Source organism: Sus scrofa, chromosome 13, assembly GCF_054392235.1.
Source record: "Sus scrofa isolate SSC_HxYL_T2T_F1_AM1 chromosome 13, Sscrofa_HxYL_maternal_Yorkshire_Landrace_v2.0, whole genome shotgun sequence".
In the NCBI taxonomy this organism is placed as follows: domain Eukaryota; kingdom Metazoa; phylum Chordata; class Mammalia; order Artiodactyla; family Suidae; genus Sus; species Sus scrofa.
Window position 1 is genome coordinate 43,571,996 of NC_139395.1, and position 25,413 is coordinate 43,597,408.

Below are 25,413 nucleotides of genomic sequence, written 5' to 3' on the forward strand. Positions count from 1 at the left end.
ATTTGGAATTCCCTTCTGGCTCAGCGGGTTATGGATCCAGCATGTCACTGCTCCAGCTCATTGCCACTGCTGTGGTGGGAGTTCAATCCCTGGGCCTAGGAACTTCCACTTGCCACCGGTATGCCCTGTCCCCCAAGATAAAGCCCTGATTTGGAGTGTTTGCTGACTTCAATAAAGTAAATACTTCCACAGTGGCCGATTTCAGGCTATCCACATGACATCCTGAACTACTTGGAGTTGGGAAGAGGCGGGACAGTCACGAGCCAGTACTAGCTGACTGAAGCATTTGGGCCATTTGGGGCTGAAACAGTGGGGAAATCCGGTTTGGTGTTAAGTTTCATAATTGAAGTAGGAGCAGCAGTAAGAGCTGACATTTACTGTATTAGATATTGTTCTAAAGACCACATACTTTGTCATCCCTTACTTTATAGACAAGGCAACCATGACACAAAGGGTGAAGTAACTCTCCAAACACTAAGTACCCAGTAAATAGAGCTGAGATTCTACCCAAGGCAGCCTCACCCAGAGGCAGCTGTGCCATGACTCTGGCTGTTGGGAGCAATACATTGTTCTTCGGTATTATTTGTTCATTAAAGCTACTTTGCCTAAAAAGCTCAAGTGTTGGGGCCTAGGAAGCTGTCTTTCAGGACTCTGGTGCTTATTTGGGGAAAATATATTCCTTGCTCATTCTAATGAGACATATATCGCTCACCTTCGTATAAAAATTCGCAATATTTGGCAGGTATACTTCAAAGGTTTTAATTTAAGAGTTTTGCAGTTTTTAAAGTGTCATTGTCACTGCTCTCTGCTGGAGTCTGTATTGGCTTCCCACCACTTCTGTAACAACCAAAATAAGTGGCTTAAAATCACACATTTATCATTCTACAGTTCCAAGGAACTGGGCCTTGTGGCCTAAAATCACAGTGTCTGCAGGGCCTGTTCTTTCTGGAAGTGCTATGGGAGAGTCTATTCTTTGTCCTTTTTCAGCTTCTAGAGGCTGCCCACATGCCTTGGCTTATTAAGGCTGCATCACTCTGACCTTCCCTTCCATCATCATGCCTCCTCTCTAACCCTTCTGCATCTTTCTCACAAGGACCCTTATGATTACATTGGGCCTGCCCATATAATTGAGAACAATCCCCTTGTCTCATGCCCCTTAAGTCTCTCTTACTTTGTAGGATGTGATATTCACAGGATCTGGGGATTAGGATGTGGACATCTTCAGTGGTGGTGGTAGCAGTTGGGGCACTATTCAGCCTACTACTGAGTCCAACAAACTTGCGGGTTGGGAATGAAAGAATATCTCTGGGATACTAGGTGCATTTTCTTCAAGCTTTGCTAAAAGTGTGGCTGGCATTGTCCCTAGATTGAAAACAGAAGTGCTTCATAAATAAAAATGATCAGGATCTTGGACTCTGGGTGTAAAACAAATCAAAGTAGGCCATGCTCTGTGGAAGAAAAAGAAGCCCGAGGTCAGGTCTGGAAAGGGTCCTGGGCAAGGGCCCAGCTGTGCAACACTTTTAGGAGAGGCCCTGGTTATGTGGATGCACGGTTACACACCCCCCTCCAACCAGTTCAAGTCCTCAGGGACAGGCAGCTGTGGGCCATGCATTGCCCATGGGACCTGGCACGAAGCAGGCCCATGACACAGGGGAAGTAAGAGAACACACTCAATTTATAGACTCCATGGGAAGGCAGCCCCCACAAGACAGAATGGAACAGAGGTGGAGTTCCACTGTGCAGCAGCAGTTGATCTGCCGTGTCTCTGCAGTGTCAGGATGCAGGTTTGATCCCGAGGAAGGCACAGTGGGCTAAAGGATCTGGAGTTGCTGCTGCTGTGGCATAGGTTGTAACTGTAGCTTGGATCTGATCTCTGGCCTGGGAACTCCATATGCTGTAGGGCACCCTCCCCCCCACCCCAAAAGTTGATATGTGCACAACATTGTAAATCAACTACACTTTAATAACAATTTATGTGTTTATTTACAAGACATATCGGAAATAATTCAACGCAGCATTATTTTTTGAAAAAGTGTTAAACTAATAACAACCCAAATTCCCAACAAAGAGTAATGTTTAAAATATCTAGTTCTCTGATGGGCTATCTTCAAAGAATATTTAATAACCTTAAATCTCAGTCAAAAAGCTAAGGGGACAAAATAAGAACACAGCCTTTTTTTTTTTTTTAGTTTTTTCTAGGGTCGCTCCTGTGGCACATGGAGGTTCCCAGGCTAAGGGTCAAAGCAGAGCTGTAGCCGCCGGCCTATGCCAGGCGGATCGCACCGCGTCTGCGACCCACACCACAGCTCACAGCAACGCCACAGCTCACAGCAACGCCGGATCCTTAATCCGCTGAGCAAGGCCAGGGATGGAACCTACAAACTCGTGGTTCCTAGTTGGATTCGTTAAACACTGAGCCACGACGAGAACTCCAAGAACACAGACATTTCTCATACAACCCCAAATCTGGAACAATTATGTATATAAGTACATTTACATTAAAAGTGGGGGGGGTAGTCTATAAGGAAAAATTTACGACGTTAATAGTATGATTTCGGAAGTGGGGGAAATGTGATGTTAATAGTAATGATCTCGGAATAGGAATTCGCATCATTTTGATTCCCAATACTTTTATGTATTTTACAAATTTCCTATAATGTCTTCTGGAGGAAGAAACGTTATCCTGGAGAGATTAATTGCTCTATTGAATAAAGGGCAGTGTCAGATGTTTCAATAACTTTTCAGGTTCGGCTCCCCTTTTCGCCGCAGACGTTTCAGTCCTTCGCGGGTCTTCCACCTAGGCACCTGTAAGATGAGGGGTATTGTGCTAGATAATCTGGGGTCCTCATACTATAAAAACACCTATGTGCTGACATTTCCCGATAGATTGGAAGCCAGGAGCTCTCAGAGGATAAGGCTGCAGATTCCGACGCTTGGCAGACCCCCTCTAACGCGCGCAGCCGCACTGCAGCGTTTCCGTCTCCGTGGCGGCTTAGAGCTTGAGCCCACCCTCCGAGTAAATTGGGGCTGCGCCGCTTTTCACACCAGTGTGCGGGTTTTTGCTCCACGGGAAAAAGGGCCAGAACTGCTGCTTTAAATGCGCTCGTGTGTCATCCGTTAGCTAACCTTAGGCCACAGGACGCCCCCTACTCCAAACTAGCACCATTTAGGTGTTTTCCTAACTTAAATCATTTAGAGTCCTCATCAGGAATAGGGCGCTTTACAATTTACAAACCATCTCACACAACTCCGGGTTCCAAACACAGCTTAAAAGATGATTATTCGGGCAGAGTAGCGTTAAAATTCAAGACATTTAACCACACCAGGGTCCTTTCCAAGGAGACCCTTTAAAATCAAGCCCAGATGGGGCAAAATGTACGCTACGAGCCAGCCAGGAGTCGAACCTAGAATCTTCTGATCCGTAGTCAGACGCGTTATCCATTGCGCCACTGGCCCCGTACTAACTGAGTTTCTGCTGTAGCGCAGATCACGCCTTACGCAGCTTCAACAGACTCCGTGACACGAGCGCTGCCTTTCCGCCCGGGCGCCTCGGCGCTGGCCCCAGACTCCCAAGGCTCCGCCTTTAACCTGCCAACGCGCTCCGCCAATCTGAAGCGGCGACGTCACGGCGCTCTGAGGCTCATTCCAAAACGCCTTGCCGGACCGGGTTCCTCTCGCGGTCTTAAGTACGCGCACTAAGTTTGTCCACGGTCGACTCCCGTTGGCTCGCAGGCCGGCCGGGGCGGGGAGAAGAGGGTGGGACCGAGGCTGGACTCTGTGGCCGCGGTGCCAGGGTGACGGGTAGCGCCGTAGCCGAGGTGGCGGCGCGGGGAGGGGTGGACGGAAAGAGGAGGAAGGAAGCAGTGGTGCAGGATGGCGGCAACGACCTACGAGCGGCTGAAGCTGTGAGTCCCGCGGGCTGGAGGTTGCTGCGGGAGAGGGCCTGCGGGGAGGCGGGTGGAGCGGCAGGTGTGGGCCGCCGGCCGCGGGGAGGCTTCCGGAGCCGCTCGCGCTCCCCGCCTTCCTTGTCGGGCGCGGCCGCCTCCAGGCCCCGCCCGAGTCGCCACAGGCTAGAGAGCGGTAGTCCAGCCAGCCTTCCTCAGCCCGACTCGGCCTCAACGCCCACGGCGGGAGAGCGAAGTTGCGGATCAGCTTCCTGCGAGCCGGGCTCGGCCTTTGGATGCAGCCCAATTTTTAATTATAATTTTTTAATTTCTTGGTGAGGTGGAGGTTAAATTTATCCTTACTGCTTAGGAGGGAAAAAGAGAAGTTTTTTATTTCATGGACCCATAGCAGCACATTAGAGGCCACACACGAATGGACAGACCTTTTTCTGGGCATTGAAGCTTTCCTGACCAGTCTGTAGGACGCAGGAAAAATTTAAAGTACAGTCAGTACTGTTAGGTTCTAAAAGATTTACTTGGCTTTAAATATTATACCGCCCAAGCATAAAGCAAATTCTTAAGTCTATGTTGACAACCAGAGGCTACTCTTCAGAATTTTGGCACTGCAGATTAACTTTTCCATAAATCTAATAAGCTCTTCTGGGCTTTGAGAAATAGGCTGTGGTTGTTGAGTTGTAAATTAGGTATTTGTAGGGTTTAGGGCTTGTCTTGGTTAGAATAGAACAAAAACATGAACAAAAACATGTTTCCTTTAACATTATTGTCAGCCCCTACACTTGTCTGGTTTGAATAACTTCCTTTTACTCACTTTGGATGTAATGCTTGACCTCTAGACTGAAAATTCAGTGGCCATAGTCTGAGGATGTCTTTGGCAGCAGAAGCAGATGTACTTTCTGAGAAGCATATCCATCCTTAAATAAGTTAAAATGTCTTGGGACTTAGGCATAGGTATCACATATCCTTTACAGGGATATGAGGACATCAAGATGTGGTTTGGGCACTTCCTATGCCCGCCAGAACCTCAAGCTCAGTTAGCTTTCTGGAAGGTTCAGTTAAAAGTTAAGGGTGCAGAATTGGAAGTGAGGTCATCTCCACATCAGATGTCTTGCAGAAAAGATGATAACTTTATCCTCACCCCCTCCCCTTGCCACTTCTATTTACTGTAATTCCCTTTGGAAAGCCCAGCTGCGCACTTCCCTCCACCTTTTACTTGCCAAGCTTACTTATTCTCTCCCCGTTCCCCTTTGCAATGGGATCACCTTGTTGGTGAGTGAGTTTAGCAAAGTGTCTTTGAACTACTGGCCAGGCCAGTGTCATGCGTGCTCTGCTGGCTAATTAGGTTATTGTTGTTTATCTGATAGTCACTAAAGGGTTTAATGTGATCCTACACCAGGTGTCAGTTGTGTTTAAGCAATATGGAGCCTTGGCTTGATTGCTGTTCAGCAGTTAGGTTACGAAATGTAATTGAATTTTCCTGTGGCAAGGATTGAATGGGATGGAGAACTTGAGGATTATGTTGGTTGTTTATACGCTGCCAAGGAGGCACTAAGTGCACCAGTCCAGACCTTAAAAAAAAAAAAAACAAAAACAAACCATAAAAGAGAAAATTTGGCACTTAAGTGGTGAGGCTGATGCTTTTGTATTGACTTTTTTGAGAAGTGGAAGCTATAAAGTTGTTTGGGTGAAAAAGGCAAACTGGGGTAACATAAAATCATTCTCTAGGAGTTCCCGTCATGGCGCAGTGGTTAACGAATCCGACTAGGAACCATGAGGTTGCGGGTTCGATCCCTGCCCGTGCTCAGCGGGTTACCGATCCGGCGTTGCCGTGAGCTGTGGTGTAGGTTGCAGACGCGGCTCGGATCCCGTGTTCCTGTGGCTCTGGTGTAGGCCGGTGGCTACAGCTCCGATTCAACTCCTAGCCTGGGAACCTCCATATGCCTCGGGAGCGGCCCAAGAAATAGCAACAACAACAAAAGACAAAAAGACACACACACAAAAAAAATCATTCTCTAGTTTGACAGTTCTTTTTTCACCTGAAAAAATAGTTTTATGTGTTCCTGTAAGTGAAGAAACAACTTTTTTTTTTTTTTTTAAACAATTTGATTTTCTTTGCCAAGGAGTGCGTGAGTTGGAATTTCTGCTCTTACTTCTTCTCTTTGATCTTTGCTGCTCTGAGGCATGATTTTAAAATGTGACCTCTTACCTAAGCAGTATTCTTTTTTATATGCATTTGGAGGTGGAAGTAGTTTCTGACCCATGTAAGAATTAGTAGGGGAGTTTCCGCTGTGGTGCAGAGGGTTAATGATCCCGCTTGTCTCTGTGAAGGTGCTGGTTCCTTCCCTGGCCTGGAGTGGCGGGGTTAAGGATCTGGCATTGCGTGTGTCATAGGTTGCACCTCTGGGTCTGATTTGATCCCTGGCCTGGGAATTTCCATGAGCCCGAAAAAAAAAAAAAGAATTAGTTGTATATAATGGCCATTTTTAAAAAATGTCTGGAGATGTGTTTTAAGAAAGAGCCATACAAGAGGTAGTTAATTTCATTACCAAAGTATTGTTACTAGGTTTATTTAAATAGTGCAGTGCTTGGGATTTTAAAAATTTATTCTGTGTTATGCCATACACTTTTTTCTGGTCCATCTCTGTCCTGTGTGTGATGTTCACCTTCCTAATGCTCTAGTTTCATCCTCTACTCTCCTGCTTACTGTCTCCAGTTCTGTTTTATTAACCTGTAGGATTAAGGCCACGTTTCTTAGCGACCTGGATTCCAGCCGCTTCACAGTCTTTCCCCTACCTTTATTCCCCATAACTTCCCTGTCCCCTTGTCCCTCCTCCCACCAAGCTTCCACAAGACTTGGCCACCCTCTCTTTGATTCCAGCCTAAGCTTATTTTGATCTTTCTATCCAGTGTGTCTTCTTCCTCTCTTGCCTCTTTACACACTGATCCCATCTATGGTAGAGCTGAGAGAGCTCAGGTTTTTTATTTACATCAGAACCAAATCCTAACCTGCTGCTTGCTTTATATCCTGACCATGTTACTTAATCTCTCTGAATCGGGTTTTCATCTGTAAAATAGGAACATTCCTACTTCACAGTATTATTATTATAAGGATTGAAAGAGAGGGCAGACAAAACCAGCATACTTAACAGATACTCCTCTTTGAGAAGTCTTTTTTCTCATGCCTTTCCCTTTACCGAGCTGCCATAACAGTCTACTGTCAAGGGACCAGGCAGCATATGTCCACGTGGGCTTGCACAGTCTGTGTCTTGGGATTCATTAGCAGTGTACTTACTGACCAGTGGGCAAGAGGACTGAAAGAATGATTGATCCATAGCACTGTTTGAACCACTCACTTTGCCACCTAGAAATAATATTACTATATATACTTTGTTTCTCTACCAAGGCTACAAATATGTAGAACATATTAGAAACACCTTGATATTAATTTCTTCTCTAGTCCTCCTCATTACCTAGCACAAAGCCCAGTGCAAGGTCCTCAGTGGATCACCTAAGTAAATGAAAAGAACTTTCCAGTGAAGAACACCCACCAGCACTTCAAAAAGAACACAGTCTGGAGTAATTTGGAACATATGCTTTTCAAGTAGCAGCAACTTAAGTCATTTCATGTATTATCTTTCCAATGCCACTCTGAGATCTGGGTTGACTTATATCTTACATAGTTGTTGACTGTATTTGCCACACTGTACTTTGAAAACAGGGAGATAATTGCCCTTGGCCCTGCAGTTAGGTCACCCAGCCATACCATGGCAGAACTGGCCCAGAGGCCATTGATCTTTCCATTACACTGCATTGTTCTAATTATGTTTTTTTTTTTTTTTTTTCCTCTCTTATCAGGTTGCTCTCACTTTAGTCCTTGAACATGTCTGGTATAGAATTGAGTCACTTACAGCTGAAAATAATCGACATGTTCGTATGGATTTTTAATGTAGAAAACAATGTTGATTTGTTCAGAATTCAAAATTTATACTTTTTAAGACATCCAGGCTGTTCTAAATATCATATTCTGCAACTCCTTTTTTCTTTAAAAATCATTTGTTTAAGCCTAGGTAATGTCAAACAATAATAAAAGTGAAATTACAAGACAACTGGGACATAAATCCATTATTGTAAACATTTACAGCATTTTTTTTTTTTTTCTTTTAAAAGGACCTGTGAAATAAATGTAAGGCAGGACATCTTTTACAAAGTGAATCAGTCTGTAGCTTGTATCCGAAGAAACATGGTTTCCTCAGTTAAGTGGCCTTTCATTTTAAAAGATTGTCATAGCTGTGAGGTCAGTCAGGGCAGAGGCGATGGAACCCTGAGAAGAGATGTAAAGTAAGCTATTCTATGATGAAGTTATGTGTAGTCTATCCAGTACAGTGAACATTCAGATTATTCACACATCTTTCTTGTCTGCCTTCATCCAGTTCCCTCACTTTCAACCCCCCTTTCCCCGCCTTTGGTAACCACAAATCTGATCTTTTCTATGAGTTTATTTGTTTTCAAAATATAATTAACCTACAGCACTGTGTTAGTTCCTGGTACACAACATAATGATTGGGTATTTTTGCTTATTTCTAAATGGTCACCATGATAAGTCTAGTTATGGTATGTCATCATATGAAGATCTTACATAGTTGTTGACTGTATTTGCCACACTGTACATTTCCTACCCATGACTCATTTATTTTATAACTGGAAGTTTTGAAATCCTTGTTTTAATCTCCTTCACCTGTTTCTTTTCCCTACCTACCTCCCCTCTGGCAACTCCGTTTGTTCTCTGTATTTGTAACTCTGCTTCTGTTTTGTTGTGTTAGTTCATTTGTTTTTTATATTCCACCTGTAGGTGAGATCATATAGTATTTGTCTTTCTCTGACTTATTTCATTTAGCATTAATACCCTCTCAGTCCATTGGTTGTTGCAAATGGCAAGATTTCATTCTTTTGTTATGACTAATACTCCATTGTGTGTGTTAATAAATATATATATAAATTTATATATATGATAGGTATATAATAATCTTTTTTAGTCATTCATCTATTGATGGGCACTGGGTTGCTTCCACTTCTTGGCTTTTTAAAATACTGTTGCATTGAGGAGTTCCCGTTGTGGCTCAGTGGGTTAAGGACCCAACTAATATCCATGAGGATGCAGGTTCACTCTGGCCTTGCTCAGTGGGTTAAGGATCCAGCATTGCCACAAGATGCAGATGCTGACTGCAGGTGTAGCTGAGATCTGGTGTGGCTGTGGTGTGGGCCTGCAGCTGCAGCTCCAGTTCGACCCCTAGCCTGGGAACTTGGATATGCCACAGGTGCAGTTGTAGAAATGATAATGTTGCATTGAACATATGGGTACATATATCTTTTCTAATTAGTCCTTTTGTTTTCTTCAGATAAATACCCAGTAATGGAATTGCTGGGCTATATGGTAGTTCTACTTTTAATTTTTGGAGGAACTTCCATACTGTTTTCCATAGTGGCTGCACCAGTTTACCAACAAGGCACAAGGGTTCCCTTTTCTTCATATCCTTGCCAACACTTGTCATTTGTTGTCTTTATGACAACAGCCATTCTAACAGATGCGAGGTGGTATTTCATTGCAGTTTTGTGTTGAATTGCTCTCATTATTAGTAATGCTTAGCATCTTTTTATGTGCTCATTGGCTACCTGAATGTCTTTGGAAAAATGTATATTCAGATCCTCTCTCATTTTTATCTTTTTATTTTTTATTTTATTTTATTTTGTCTTCTTGCCTTTTCCAGGGCCACTCCCGCGGTATATGGAGGTTCCCAGGCTAGGGGTCTAATTGGAGCTGTAGCCTCCAGCCTACGCCAGAGCCACAGCAACACAGGATCTGAGCCGCATCTGCAGCCTACACCACAGCTCATGGCAATGCCAGATCCTTAACCCACTGAGCGAGGCCAGGGATTGAACCAGAAACCTCATGGTTCCTAGTCGGATTCGTTAACCTCTGAGCCACGACGGGAACTCCTCATTTTAAAAATCAGGTTGTTCATTTTTCTGATCTTGAGTTTGAGTTTTGGGGTATATTTTGGATAATTAACCCCTTCTCAGATATATCATTTGCAGATACCTTCTCCCATTTAGTTGGCTGCCTTTTTGTTTTGTTGATAGTTTCCTTCACTGTGCAAATGCTTTTTAGTTTGATGTAGTTACATTTGTTTATTTTTGCTTTTGTTTCCCTTTTCTGAGGAGACATATCCAAAAAAATGTTACCAAGACTGATGCCTGTGTCTTCCTCTAGAAGTTTTATGGTTTCAGGTCTTACATTTAAGTCTTTTTTTTTTGGTCTTTTTGTCATTTCTTGGGCCGCTCCTGCGGCATATGGAGGTTCCCGGGCTAGGGGTAGAATCGGAGCTGCAGCTGCCAGCCTATGCCAGAGCCACAGCAACGCAGGATCCAAGCCGTGTCTGCAACCTACACCACAGCTCACGGCAACGCCGGATCGTTAACCCACTGAGCAAGGGCAGGGACCGAACCCGCAACCTCATGGTTCCTAGTCGGATTCATTAACCACTGCGCCACGACGGGAACTCCCCTTCACACACTTTCTAATCAGAGAACATCTGCTTTCTCTTTCTCCTTTTAGAAGTCACAGTATAACTTCAAATCCTGGTAAAATTTTACCTGTCATGGTCTTTCCTTAGCTAAGAGAAGGGAATCAGTTTTTGCTGCTACAGGATATATGGAGTTCCTGGGCCAGGGATCAGATCCAAGCCACAGTTGTGGCCTACACCTCGGCTGTGGTAACACCCAATCCTTTAACCCACTGTGCCAGGCCTGGGATGGACCCTGAGTCCTGAAGCTGCAGAGTTGCTGACCCCATTGTGCCACAGTGGGAACTCCAGCAAACAATTTTTAAAATTCTTTTTATTCTGTCACTGAGCCAAAGAAAACATAAGGGCCATATATAAAAAACAACTTAATATTGATGTTTGCTGACTGATTATGTTCCAGTCTCTAAGAAAATTGAGCCTATGTTATCTTGTGTGAGAAATATCAGAGTCCTTGTCTGCAGAGGGCTGACTAGACTATTTGGTGAAGATTTAAAGACAAAAATAACTAAAACCATAACCCCAGCAAAAATTAAACCCTGACTATTTACTCAGGTGTTTGTGACTGTCAGTGCTAGAGAGTTAAATTTCACTATCTTTTGAGACGAAAACTGGGAGCATAAAACTTAAAGAATAAAATTTATTATATAAAACAAATATACTTCAGATCAGTATTAAGACCAAGTAAAGTGTGGTGGGAAATGGAAGGAGGGAAAGTAGAGGAAGGCATCAAATGCATATATAGACAGCTGAGTTGGGTATCACCTGCTATTTAAGATCCATTGGATTCTGAGCCATTACTAGTGATTGCTCTTCTTAGAAATGTTGATTAGCTGGCAGTCACTTTTAATATCTTCATTGCTCCAGGTCCTAAGCCACTTTCAGTAGCATTTATTAGAGCAGCACCAGCAGCTTAGAGTCTGGCAACATTCTCTGAGAGGTAAGATGGGGCAAAGGGCTAGATAGAACTTTCTACACTGATCCAGCTGCTCTTATTTTTTACTTTTTATTTTGTGCTTTTTTTTTTTTTTTTATAGGGCCACACCTGCGGCATACGGAAGTTCCCAGGCTCGGGGTTAAATTGGAGTTGCAGCTGCTGGCCTATGCCACAGCAACACAGATCTGAGCCACATCTGCAACCTATACCACAGTTCACAGCAGCTCTGGCTCCTTAACCCACAGGGTGAAGCCAGGGATCAAACCCATGTCTTCACGGATGCTAATCAGGTTCGTTACCCCTGAGCCACAATTGGAACTCCACTCCTATTTTTGTTTTTGTTCTTTTAACACATTTTTAAGCTTAATTTTTATTATTACCTTATAGGAGTATATGGTTTAGGAGCATACAGTACACAAAGCTTATAATAAAAAGAGGACTCTTGAATTTGCAATTCCCACTGTCCCAGAGACATGGACTTTCTTTTATTGTTTCTTTGTTTTGTTTGTTTAATTATTCAATGAATTTTATTACATTTGTAGTTGTACAGTGATCATTACAACCCAATTTTATAGCATTTTCATCCCAAACCCCCAGCCCATCCCCCACCCCCAAAGAGACATTTACTTTTTTTTTTTTTGTCTTTCTGGGGCCACACCTTTGGCATATGGAGGTTCCCAGGCTAGGGGTCCAATCGGAGCTGTAGCCACTGGCCTACACCAGAGCCACAGCAACTCGGGATCCGAGCCGCGTCTGCAATCTACACCACAGCTCATGGCAACGCCGGATCCTTAACCCACTGAGCAAGGCCAGGGACTGAACCTGCAACCTCATGGTTCCTAGTCGGATTCGTTAACCACTGCGCCACGACAGGAACTCCTACTTTCATGTTTTAAAGCAGTTTTTTTCTGGTACTTTACTCCACATTTCCAAATAACATGCATATACTGCTGTTTCCTGATTCTCCCCCCCTCCCCCAGTTTTAGTTAAATGATGACATATTTTAGAAGATGAGAATTGAGCTTTTATGCTTCTCTTCCTTTCCTCTTCTCTCAATATAGTTATAGTAAGACAGTGGTCACATTATTTAGTTGTGTAGGTTTGACTCCAAGGAAGTCAGTGGTATATTATGATTACATCTCCTTATAAAAACACTTTGTTTTTCCTTGAATTGAAAAGAGCCTCTTCAGAGTTCTCTTGTGGTGCAGTGGGTTAAGGATCTGGCATTGTCACTGCAGTGGCATGGGTTAGATCCCTGGCCTGGTAATTTCCACAAGTGAAAAAAATTCCACAGTGAAAAAAATTAAATAAGTTAATAAATAAATAAACAGAGCCTCTTTTTATTTTTTTTTTCTTTTTATTTGCTTCACTTGAATTTACCTACTGCTAACTAATCTTCAGTCTCCGTGACAGCAATAAAATTCCTCTTATACCTGTCAGGTAACTATCAATTCATTTTCTTCTCTGAGCTTATGTTTGGGGACTGTCCCCATCATCACAAGAATTTCTTTTACCTCTCTCCTGTTTTGGATTCCAGGTATAACTGGAAAACACTAAAAAGAAGAGTCTTAATCCAAGATGTATATATTTTTTTTAGTGTTCTCTACCAGATCAGTTTTGAATTTAAATGCCAGTTTGGTGAAAACTTTATTTATTTATATATTTATTTATTTATGGCTGCACCCATGGCATATGGAAATGCCCGGGCTAGGGATTAAATCTGAGCTGCAGCTGTGGCAATGCCAAATCCTTTAACCCACTGCATCAGTCTGAAGATCAAATCTGAGCACTGCAGTTGGATTCTTTTTTTTTTTTTTTTTTTTTTGCTTTTTAGGGCTGCATTTGCAGCAAATGGAAGTTCCTAGGCTAGGGAGTCGAATTGGAGCTACAGCTGCTGGCCTGTGCCACAATCACAGCAGTGTAGGATCTGAGCCGTATCTGTGACCTACAGCACAGCTCACAGCAATGCTGGATCTTTAACCCACTGAGCAGAGCCAGGGTTTGAACCCGCATCCTCATGGATACTAGTTGGGTTCATTTGCACTGAGCCACAGCGGGAACTCCCAGTTTGGGAAAAACTTTTTAATTGCTTATGTTAGGGGTACTTATTATTCCATATGTGTATTTTTTATATATTTTATCATATATTTATATAATTTTATATATAAAAAATTTAATAGACTTTTCTGCTCTTATTATAAGCATTTGACTTTACAATAAATAGCAGTGGCTAAATAGTATCTGTTAGTTAACACACCAGAACTTGCATATGGAAACAACTCATTGACTTCATACAGATAATTTTATTATAGCAGTTTTGCACATGAGAAGCTTAAATACATTTGCATTTGTCCCTAGGTATCCAAAGGGAATTTGTTTTAGGACCCACCTTGGATACCAAGATTGAAAGATGCTCAGTGCCTATGCATATCATAGCCTATGCACATCCTCCTGTATACTTTAAATCATCTCTAGTTTACTTATAATACTTAATACAGTGTAAATGAAATATAGATAGTTATAAGTACAATGTAAATGTTACGTAAATAGTTGCTGGCGCTTGGCAAATTCTAATTTTGCTTTCTGGAACTTTCTGTAATATTTTTTCTTAATATTTTCAATCCACAGTTGGTTGACTCCACTGATGTGGAACCTGAAGATGCGGAGGGTCAGCTGTATATAGATAAAGGTAGTCAAAGTATAAGGGTGGAGCTGTTGAGGGAATGCTATATGCATTTCTTTATTAGCTGTTTATTTAGATGCAAACTTTGTGTTTTTTTTTATTGTATTAAAAAGTGGAAGAATTTGATTTCTGAAATTGTATGTTGGCAGTCTTTTAAAATTAAGAATAACATTAGTTATTAAAGAAGTAACACACCATTTGTGTGTAGAGTAAATTGTGCTCTCTGTCCCCCAAATACAGCTCTAGCTTAGGCCCCTGAGCAGTTTGAAGAGAATGCATGTAGTAAAACCCATGGACTTCACTCTGTGGTCAAAATTGTGTTGTGTTCCTCAGCCTTCATTTCAGATGTAAAACTAAAGCAGCTGACTAGGAGCAGTGGTGTGATGACTTTGTCAAGAGACTAAGATAGCAGAAGAGTAAACAAATCCCAAACTCAGTGCTCTGAGGTCATTTAGTTAAAAAAAAAAAAAAAAAAAAAAGCCAACATTTTGTGGAGTCTCAGTGCCAGGCATGTCACATATGTCATACATATTTTCTCATTTACCCTCATTTATCTCTTTTTCACAGAGAGAAAGCTGGGCCAGGAACTTCAGTGGTTTGCTTAGGGACTCATAATAGTAAGCATGGAGTTGGAATTTAAACCAAGTTTGTAAGAGTTTAAAACTGGTTATTTTTTCGCCATCCTCTTACTAGAATTTGTAAGGTAACATCTTTTGGTAGGATGGCACAGAAATTGATGTGTTCAAAATAGAACCTAGTCACAAAGTCCCGTTGTGGCTCAGCAGGTTAAGGACCTGATGTTGTCTCTCTGAAGATTCAGGTTCAGTCCCTGGCCTCGCTTACTGGGTTAATGATCTGGCATTACCACAAACTGTGGGGGTAGGTTGCAGATGCAGCTCTGATCTGGTGTGGCCGTGGCTGTGGTATAGGCCCCAGCTGTGGCTCTGATTCCACCTCTGGCCTGGAACTTCCACATGCCTCGGGTTCAGCCATAAAAAGAAAAAAAAGATCCTAGTCAGTCAATAAACATCATTGCTTGGATTAAGAAATAAGGAAAATCTTTGGTTTAATGTAAGTTAAAGATGTTCTAGTAAAAATGGTTTTTAAAAAGTTTTGTCATTTAGACACTCAGACACCAAGTATCAAATTCAGTTGAAGGAAACATCTTTTTGCTTAGTGCCAGGAAGATAAAGTGTTTCTGTTTTGTTTTGTGGGGGTTGTTTTTTGTCTTTTTGTCTTTTCTAGGGCAGCATCCGGGGCATATGGAGGCTCCCAGGCTAGGGGTCTAATCGGAGCTGTAGCTGCTGGCCTACGCCAGAGCCACAGCAACTTGGGATCTGAGCCGTGTCTGCGACCTACACCACAGCTCACAGCAATACCAGATCCTTAACCCACTGAGCGAAGCCAGGGATCAAACCCACAACCTCATGGTTCCTGATTAGATTCGTTAACACTGAGCCACGACGGGAACTCCTGTTTCAGTTTTTGAGTGTGTTTTGGCCAGGGGTTAATGTGGCAATTATTTCATTCTAGGAGGGATTTGATCACTGTAGGAATTTTCTACTGCTGTTGTACCAAATTACTGTAAATTTTGAGAAGTTGGAGTTCCCGTTGTGGCACAGCGGAAACAAATTTGACTAGGAACCATGAGGTTGCAGGTTCGATCCCTGGCCTTGCTCAGTGGGTTAAGGATCCAGCATTGTCGTGAGTTGTGGTGTAGGTCGCAGATGTGCCTCTGATCTGGCATTGCTGTGGCATAGACCGGTGGCTACAGCTTTGATTAGACCCCAAGCCTGGGAACCTCCATATGCCTCGGATGCGGCCCTACAAAGGACAAAAAGACAATAATAATAATAATAATAATAAAATAAATTTAGAGAAGTGAAAATACAAATGTATTCGTTACAGTAGGTCAGAAGTCCAATACCAGTCTCACTGGGTCAAAATAAAGATGTCAACAGGACAGTGTTTCCTAGTAGAGGCTCTGGGGAAGAATCTACTTACAAGCTCTTTCAGGGTGTTGACTAAATCCCATTTCTTGTGGTTTTGAGACTGAGGTCCCTGTTTTCTTACTGTCAGCCTGAGGCCTTCCTTAGCTTTTAGAAGCCACTCTCCTTGTCCCTGCATGTGACCTCAATATTGCCGGAACTATCAACAGCTTGTCAGATCTTCTCTTCATTGAAATCCTCTACTTCCCTTCTGCCATGGCTCTCTGGCAGACTCTTCTGTAGTCTGTTTTTTTTGTTTTTTTTTTTTTTTGTCTTTTGTCTTTTTTTGTTGTTGTTGTTGTTGTTGTTATTGTTGCTATTTCTTGGGCCGCTCCCGCGGCATATGGAGGTTCCCAGGCTAGGGGTTGAATCGGAGCTGTAGCCACCGGCCTACGCCAGAGCCACAACAACGCGGGATCCGAGCCGCGTCTGCAACCTACACCACAGCTCACGGCAACGCCGGATCGTCAACCCACTGAGCAAGGGCAGGGATCGAACCCGCAACCTCATGGTTCCTAGTCGGATTCGTTAACCACTGCGCCACGACGGGAACTCCTGTAGTCTGTTTTTAAGGGCTCTTGTGATTACATTAGGGCCCACCCTAACAATCCAAAAGAATCTCCCTATTTTTAAGTTCCGTTGATGAGTAGTCTTAGTTCCATCCACACGGTACTACCTCCATTGAAGGAATAATCAGGAGATAGTAATCTTTGGGGTAAGGGGTAATTTTTAGAAATACGCCTACCACTATCACTTCTGCAATAAAACTTAATTTCCAACACATTCTGTCTGTGTTTTGTTCAATTTTTTTTCTTTCTCCTTTTTTTTTTAAATCATCACATCCATGGCATGTAGAAGTTCCCAGGCTAGGGGTCAAATCAAATCTGGAAGCTGCCAGCCTGCACTACAGCCTTAGCAATGCAGGATCCAAACTGCATCTGTGATCTACACCACACCTCACAGCAATGCAGGATCCTTAATCCACTGAGCAAGGCCAGGGATTGAACCTGCATCCTCATGGATTCTAGTGGGGTTCTTAACCCACTGAGGCACAATGGGAACTCCTAATTGTTCAGATTTTTAGTTACGCAGAATAAAAATGATTTCTGGAAAAGTAGCAGCAGGATGTAAGCAACATCTCATGCTGTCTTTTAAAAGCTAATATTGTCTTTTGTGCTAAAAGCTTTTTTTTTTCTCTTGTTGGAGACTCTTAAACTTTACAAATAAACCAAGAAAGACATTCATTTGTAATTCTTATTCAGATTTTTTATTGTTATGGAACATTTGTCTTTGATAAGTCATAGCTCTCTTTTCCCTAGTCTTCAGATTTTGAATTGAGAATATACCCCTAATATGCAACTCTCGTTTCTTATTTTTGAATGTAACTTTCTCAGATTTGTTTTTCTTTTATTCTGGTTTGAAGAATATGTTTCTTGTAAACATGCAGATTTACATTGGTGTGAATTCTATTGAGATATGTTGGGAAATAATTATTTTAGGTTTTTTTTTTTCCCCCCTTCTTTTTAGGGCCGCATCCGCAGTATATTCGGATGTTCCCAGGCTAAGGGTCTAATCAGAGCTACAGCTGCTGGCCTACACCACAGCCACAGCAATGCCAGATCCAAGCCATGTCTTTGACCTACACCACAGCTCACGGCAATGCCGGATCCTTAACCCACTGAGCAAGGCCAGGGATCAAACCCACAACCTCATGGTTCCTAGTTGGATTCGTTTCTGCTGCGCCACAAGAGGAACTCCTATTTTAGTTCTTTGTTAAGAAACTTGGAATTATGATGAAAAATGCAGATTTTTCATTATAATTTGCAGCCAAAATGTGAAATGTAGATATTTTTACTTTTTAGAATAGCATTATTGGAATAATTATATCTAATTAGACATGATAAGTTATTAACTTAATACAATTGAGCTTAATACAGTTGAATTAAAGCATAGTTATGTAGCTAACGCTGCTATTCATGTACTCTAGTTATATATATTCAAATAGAATATATTTAAATCGAGGTATAATTTTTTTAGTTAGTTGATTTACAGTATGTTAGTTTCAGGTGTGTAACAAAGTGATTCAGTTATATATATAAAATTATAAATACATATAAACATTACTTCATTTAATGCATATGAAAGAATATATATATTCTTTTTCCAATTCTTTTCCATTATATGTTATTACAAGATGTTGGCTATAGTTCCCTATGCTATATAGTAGACTCTTTTTGGTTATCTGCTTTATATATAGTGGTTTGTATATATTAATCTCAAACTCCTGGTTTAACCACTCACCTCTTCCCCCTTTGATAACCATAAGTTTGTTTTCTGTGTTTGTGAGTCAGTTTCTGTTTTGTAACTAAGTTCATTTGCATCATTTTAAAAGATTCCACATATAATCAATATCATGTATTTGTCTTTCTCTGATGTCACTTAACTGTGGTAATCTCTAGGTCCATCCATGTTGCCACAAATGGCATCATTTCATTCCTCTTTATGGCCGAGTAATATTCCATTGTGTATATATGCCACATTTTCTTTCTTTTGTTGATGGACGTTTAGGTTGCTTTCATGTCCTGGCTATTGTAAATAGTGCTGCAATGAACATTAGGGTGTATATGTCTTTTAGAATTAGAATTTTCTTTTTAGTTTTTTAAGGAACCTCCATACTGTTTTTCCATTATGGCTGTACCAGTTTACATTCCTACCAACAATGTAGGAGGGTTCCCCTTTCTCCACACCCTCTCCAGCATTTATTATTTGTAGGTTTTTTGATGATGGCCATTGTGATTGGTATTTTGCATTTCTATAAAAATTAGTGGTGTTGAATATCTTTTCATGTGCTTTCTGGCCATCTGGGTATCTTCTTTGGAGAAATGTCTATTTAGGTCTTCTGTCCTTTTTTTTTTTTTTTTTTTTTTTTTTTTGCCATTTCTTGGGCAGCTCCCACGGCATATGGAGATTCCCAGGCTAGGGGTCTAATCGGAGCTGTAGCTGCCAGCCTACACCAGAGCCATAGCAACACAGGATCCGAGCCGCGTCTGCAACCTACACCACAGTTCACGGCAACACCGGATTGGTAACCCACTGAGCAAGGCCAGGGATCGAACCCTCAACCTCATGGATTCATTAACCACTGTGCCACGACGGGAACTCCCCTTCTGCCCATTTTTTGATTGGGTTGTTTGTTGTTTTATTGCTGAGTTATATGAGCTGTTTGTAAATTTTGGAAATTAAGCCCACATTGGTCACATCATTTGGAAATATTTTCTCCCAGTTTGTAGGTGGTCTTTTGTTTTGTTTATGGTTTCCTTTGCTGTGCAAAGACTTTTAATTCCCATTTGTTTATTTTTCTTTTAACTGCCTCCCCTCAATCCCCAAGTCTCTCTACCATACCTTTATTTTCTTCACAGTGTTGACGACTGTCTGAAATCATTGAATCACTTCTTTGTGTATTGTCTTTCCCATTGGCATGTAAGCTCTGTGATCCAGGGACTAGTGCTTTACAAGGCCTGGTATGGGATAGATACTCATAACTTCTCCAGCATTATGTAGCTAGTAATTAGCAAAGTCAGGAGTAGAACCTCTGTTTTTGACTGCAAATATTGAAACCTTTTCTGTGTAACCTCCTAATGCAGTACTGTAATAATTTGTGAAGTAATGTTTTGATTAGAGGCTTATGATCAGTTATGTGAGTGATGGATTTTGATTTCCTGGATAAACAAGGCCTACATGTATTTGTTAATTGACTAAGATTCTGAATGGTTGCTTTGGTACTACTGGGGCTAGGACAAATCATTAGTAGTTGACTTTATACCAAAATAGTATTGGTAATGGACTGTTTCTTGTCAATGCCATCATCATTAAGGAATAAGAGAAGAGAAATACTTTGTTATTCATTTGAGCTTTATAAAACTCAAGGGAGTTCCCTAGTGGCCTAGCAGTTAAGGGTTCAGTGTTGTCACTGTGGTGGCTCAGGTTTGATCCCTGGCTGGGGAGTTTTTTAAGGCCATAGGTACAGCCAAAAAAAAAAAAAGTACTTTTGAGAAAGGCTGTTCCATGATAGCACCAGGCATTGTAAGAAAGCATTTCACATGACTCAGGTCCTGAGCCTGTTTAAGACCTGGGAATGCAGTGGAACATCTCTTGATGCACAGGTACTTAACTAGCATCTGAAAGATTGAGGGGTGTGGGGGTATGGAGGGCTTTTAGAGTGAGGCTTATAAAATTGCATCTGATTTAGAGATATCACTGTTTCCAAAAGAGTGTGTGTGTGTGTGTGTGTGTGTGTGTGTGTGTGTGTGTAGGGCCACACCTGCAGCATGTGGAAGTTCCCAGGCCAGGGATTGAATCCAAGCATAGCTGCAATCTATGCCACAGCTGCAACAGTGCTGGATCCCTAACCCACTGCACTACATCAGGAACTCTTCCAAAAGCTTTTTAATTTTAATATTTTTAATCTTCAGATTCACAATGCAGAAATTTTAAAAATTTGAAGGAATATAAAAGTAAAATTTAGACTTTTAAGCAATGTCAAATAATTATTCTTCTATTTAAACTTTCCTTTATTCACTTATGAATCATTTCCTAAATGCTTTACTACATGTAATGTGTGATGTAACTTGGCTGCAGTGAACATTGGAGTACATGTGTCTTTTTGGGGTTGTTTGTTTTTTTGGTATGGAGCAGTAGGAGGTGTTTATAAATTTTGGAGATTAATCCCTTGTCAGTTGATTCATTTGCAAATATTTTCTCCCATTCTGTGAGTTGTCTTTTTATTTTGTTTAGGGTTTCCTTTGCTGTACAGAAACTTTTCAGTTTGATTAGTTCCCATTTGTTTATTTTTGTTTTTACTGTCATTACTCTAAGAGGTGAATCTGAGAAGATGTTGCTGTTGTTTATGTTAGAGAGTGTTTGGCCTATGTTTTCCTCTAAGAGTTTTATAGTATCTGGTTTAGTATTTAGGTCTTTAATCCATTTTGAGTTTATTTTTGTGTATGGTGTTAGGGAGCATTCTAATTTCATTCTTTTACATGTGGCTGTCCAGTTTTCCCACTTATTGAACAAGCTGTCTTTTCTCCATTTGTCTTGCCTCCTTTGTCATAGATTAGTTGGCTGTAGGTGCGTGGGTTTAATTCTGGGCTTTCTATCCTGTTCCACTGATCTGTATTTCTGTCTTTGTGCCAGTACCATACAGTTTTGATGACTGTTGCTTTGTAGTATAGTCTGAAGTTAAGGAGCCTGAGCTCTGTTTTTCTTTTTCAAGATGTCTTTGGCTATTCTGGGTGTTTTGTGCTTCCAAAGAAACTTTAAAATATTTTGTTCGAATTCTGTGAAAAATGTTCTTGGTAATTTGATAGGGATTGCATTGAATCTAGATTGCCTTGGGGAGTGTAGTCATTTTGATAATATTAACTCTTTCAATCCAAGAGCGTGGTTGTCTTCCCATCCATTTGTGTCATCTTTAATTTTTTTTTTATCAGTATCTTATAGTTTTCAGAGTACAGGTCTTTTGTCTCTTTAGGTAGGTTTATTCCTAGGTATTTTATTCTTTTGGATGTGATGGTAAACAGGATTGCTTCCCTAATTTCTCTTTCTGCTCTTTCACTGTTAGTGTATAGAAGTGCTGTCAATTTCTGTGTATTAATTTTGTATCCTGTGACTTTGTCAAATTCATTGATGAGCTCTAACTGTTTTCTGGTAGAGTCTTTAGGATTCTCTAGGTATAGTATTGTGTCATCTGCAAATAGCGATAGTTTTACTTCTTCCTTTCCAGTTTGGATTCCTTTTATTTCTGTTACTTCTGATTGCCATGGCTAGGACTTCCAAAACTGTGTTGAATAGTAGTGGTGAGAGCAGACATCCTTGTCTTGTTCCTGATCTCAGCGAGAATACTTTCAGCATTTTACCATGGAGAATGATGTCAGCTGTGGGTTTGTCATATATCGCCTTTATTATGTTGAGGTAGGTTCTCTCTATGCCCACTTTCTGAAGGGTTTTTATCAGAAATGGGTGTTGGATTTTGTCAAAGGCTTTTTCTGTGTCTTTTGAGAGGATCGTATGTTTTTTTTTTTTTTTCTTGAGTTTGTTAATGTTGTGTATCACACTGATTGTTTTGTGGATATTGAAGAATCCTTGCATCCCTGGGATAAATCCCACTTGATCATGATGTACAATCCTTTTAATGTATTGTTGGGTTCAGTTTGCTGGTATTTTGTTGAGGATTTTTGCATCTGTGTTCATCAGTGAAATTGGCTTGTAATTTTCTTTTTTTGTGGTATCTTTATCTGCTTTTGGTATGAGGGTGATTGTGGCCTCATAGAATGAGTTTGGGAATGTCCCTTCCTCTGTGATTTTTTGGAATAGTTTCATAAGGATAGAAGATCTAACACCTGTTTGATGGAATTTGCCTGTGAAGCCATCTGGTCCTGGACTTTTGTTTGTTGGAAGTTTTTAAATCACAGTTTCAATTTCAGTACTTGCGATGGGTCTGTTCATCTTTTCTATTTTGTCTTGGTTTAGTCTTGGAAGATTGTACCTTTCTAAGAATTTGTCAATTTCTTGTAGGTTTTCTGTTTTATTGGCGTATAGTTGCACATAGTAGTCTGTTATGATCCTTTGTATTTCTGTGATGTCCGTTGTTACTTCTTTTTCATTTTTCTAATTTTATTGATTTGAGTCCTCTCTCTTTTTTTCTTGAGAAAGCTGGCTAAGGGTTTATCAATTTTGTTGATCTTTTCAAAGAACCAGCTTTTTGTTTCATTGATCTTTTCTATGGTTTTCTTCATTTCTATTTTGTTGATTTCTTTTTTTTTTTTTTGCCATTTCTTGGGCCACTCCCGCGGCACGTGGAGGTTCCCAGGCTAGGGGTCCAATTGGAGCTGTAGCCACCGGCCTATGCCAGAGCCACAGCAACTCGGGATCTGAGCTGTGTCTGCAACCTACACCACAGCTCATGGCAATGCCAGATCCTTAACCCACTGAGCAAGGCCAGGGATCAAACCCGAAACCTCATGGTTCCTAGTCGGATTCGTTAACCACTGAGCCACGACAGGAACGCCTCTATTTTGTTGATTTCTGCTCTGATCTTTATGATTTCTTTCCTTCTACTAACATTAGGTCTTTTCTGTTCTTCTCTCTCAAGCTGCTTTAGATGTAAAGTTAGCTTGTTTATTTGAGCTTTTTCTTGTTTCCTTAGGTGGGCTTCTATGGCTATAAACTTTCCTCTTAGAACAGCTTTTGCTGCATCTCATAGGTTTTGGAGTGTCATATCTCTGTTGTCATTTGCTTCTAGATATTTTTTCATTTCCTCTTTGATTTCTTCAAAGATCCATTGGTTGTTTAGTAGCATGTTGTTTGGTCTCCACGTGTTTTTTGCAGTTTTTATCTTGTTGTTGATTTCCAGTCATACAGCATTGTGGTCAGAAAAGATGTTTGATATGATTTCAATATTCTTAAAGTTACCGAGGCTTGATTTGTAGCCCAGGATGTGGTCAGACTTAGAGAATGTTCCATGTGCACTTGAGAAGAATGTGTATTCTGCTGCTTTTGGATGGAATGTCCTATAAATATCTATTAAGTCCATCTCGTCTAATGCTTCATTCAGGGCCTGTGTTTCCTTATTGATTTTCTGTCTGGATCATCTGTCCAATACTGTAAGTGGGGTGTTAAAGCCCCCCACTATTATTCTGTTATTGTCGACTTCTCCTTTTAAGGTTGTTAGCAATTGCCTTATACATTGTGGTGAACCTATGTTGGGTGCGTAGATATTTAAAATTGTTGTATCTTCTTCTTGGATTGATCCTTTGATCATTATGTAGTGTCCTTCCTTGTCTCTTAAAATATTCTTCATTTTAAAGTCTGTTTTATCTGATATGAATATTGCTACTCCAGCTTTCTTTTGGTTCCTGTTTGCATGGAATATTTTCTTCCGTCCTCTCACTTTCAATTTGTATGTGTCCCTAGAAGTGAAGTGGGTCTCTTGAAGACAGCATATATATGGGTCTTGTTTTTGTATCCATTCAGCCAGTCTATGTCTTTTGGTTGGGGCGTTTAGTCCATTAACACTTAATGGATATGTATGTTCTTATTGCCATATTATTATTTGCTTTGAATTTGTTTTTGTTGCTCTTTTTTCTTCCCTGCTTGTCTTGTTTTCTCCTCTTGTGGTTTGATAACTATCTTTAGTGTTGTATTTGAGTTGATTTTTCTTATTTGTGTGTATGAATTGTAGATTTTTGGTTTGCAGTTATTCTGAAGTTTTGGTATAAGAGAATATATATATATATATATATATATATATATATATATGACTTTTAAGTTTTTGGTCTCTTAATTGCAAGTGCATCTCCAGTGTCCTGCATTTATACCCTCCTCTTCTCAATTTCTGATTTTGGTAGCATAATTGTGTGTGGGTGATTTCATATCTTTACTGTATATATGCCTTTACTGGTGAGCCTTGTCATCTGTGGTATTTTTGTTTCTGGTTGTGGCCTTTTCTTTTTTGCCTAGAGAATCTCGTTTAGTATTTGTTGCAAAGCTGGTTTAATGTTGCTGAATTCTCTTAGCTTTTGCTTATCTGAGAAGGTTTTGATTTCTCCTTCAAATCTCAGTGAGAGTCTTGCTGGTGAAGTAATCTTGGTTGAAAGTTTTTTCCTTTCATCACATTAAGTATATCATGCCACTCCCTTCTGGCCTGCAGAGTTTCTCCTGAAAAATTCAGGGATAACTTTATCAGGGTGCCCTTCTATGTCATTTGTTTCTTTTCCCTAGCTGCTTTCAAGATTTTGTCTTTAATTTTGGTCAGTTTGATTAATATGTGTCTCAGGGTGTTCCTCCTTGGGTTTATTTTATATGGTACTTGTTGTGCTTCCTGGATTTGAGTGAGTGGTTCCTTTCCCATGTTAGAGAAGTTTTCAGCCATTATCCCTTTGAATATTTTTTTCTGTCGCTTTCTTTCTTCTCCTTCTGGCACCCCTATAATATGGATGTTGGTGCATTTAACATTGTCCCAGAGTTCTCTGAGACTGTCTTCATGTGTTTTCAGTCTTTTTTCTCTTTTCTGTTCCTCATCCATTAAGTTCCACTAATCTGTCCTCCACCTCACTTAGTCGTTCTTCTGCCTCCTGTATTCTTCTGTTGGCTGCTTCAAATGAATTTTTTATTTCAGTTATTGTATTTTGCATCTCTTCTTGCTTAAGTTTTTATCTTGTATCTCATTGCTCAGTGTTTCCTGTAAATTATCGATCTTTGCCTCCAGTTTATTTCCAGTGTCTTGCATCATCTTCAGCATAAACAGTCTAAAGTCTTTTTCCTGGAG

At 40.8% G+C, this 25,413-nt stretch overlaps 1 protein-coding gene and 1 non-coding gene across 10 annotated transcripts in view; one reads left to right on the plus strand and one right to left on the minus strand.

Annotated features, from left to right (window-relative positions):
• Positions 1-3,383: 3,383 nt before the first annotated feature.
• On the minus strand, positions 3,384-3,456 carry TRNAR-ACG (transfer RNA arginine (anticodon ACG)). The gene has a single exon. It is a non-coding gene; the product is annotated as a tRNA-Arg (tRNA).
• A 290-nt stretch (positions 3,457-3,746) lies between these two features.
• SACM1L (SAC1 like phosphatidylinositide phosphatase) overlaps positions 3,747-25,413 on the plus strand; it is an 89,402-nt gene continuing 67,735 nt past the window's right edge. For all 9 annotated transcript variants that reach the window (XR_002337508.2, XR_002337509.2, XR_014822950.1 and 6 more), the window contains exon 1: positions 3,747-3,905. Coding sequence is in view for 1 of the 9 variants with exons in the window: in XM_003358405.6 (XP_003358453.3) it covers positions 3,874-3,905 (32 nt within the window). In the remaining 8 variants the exon portion in view is untranslated. The remainder of the gene's footprint in view (positions 3,906-25,413) is intronic.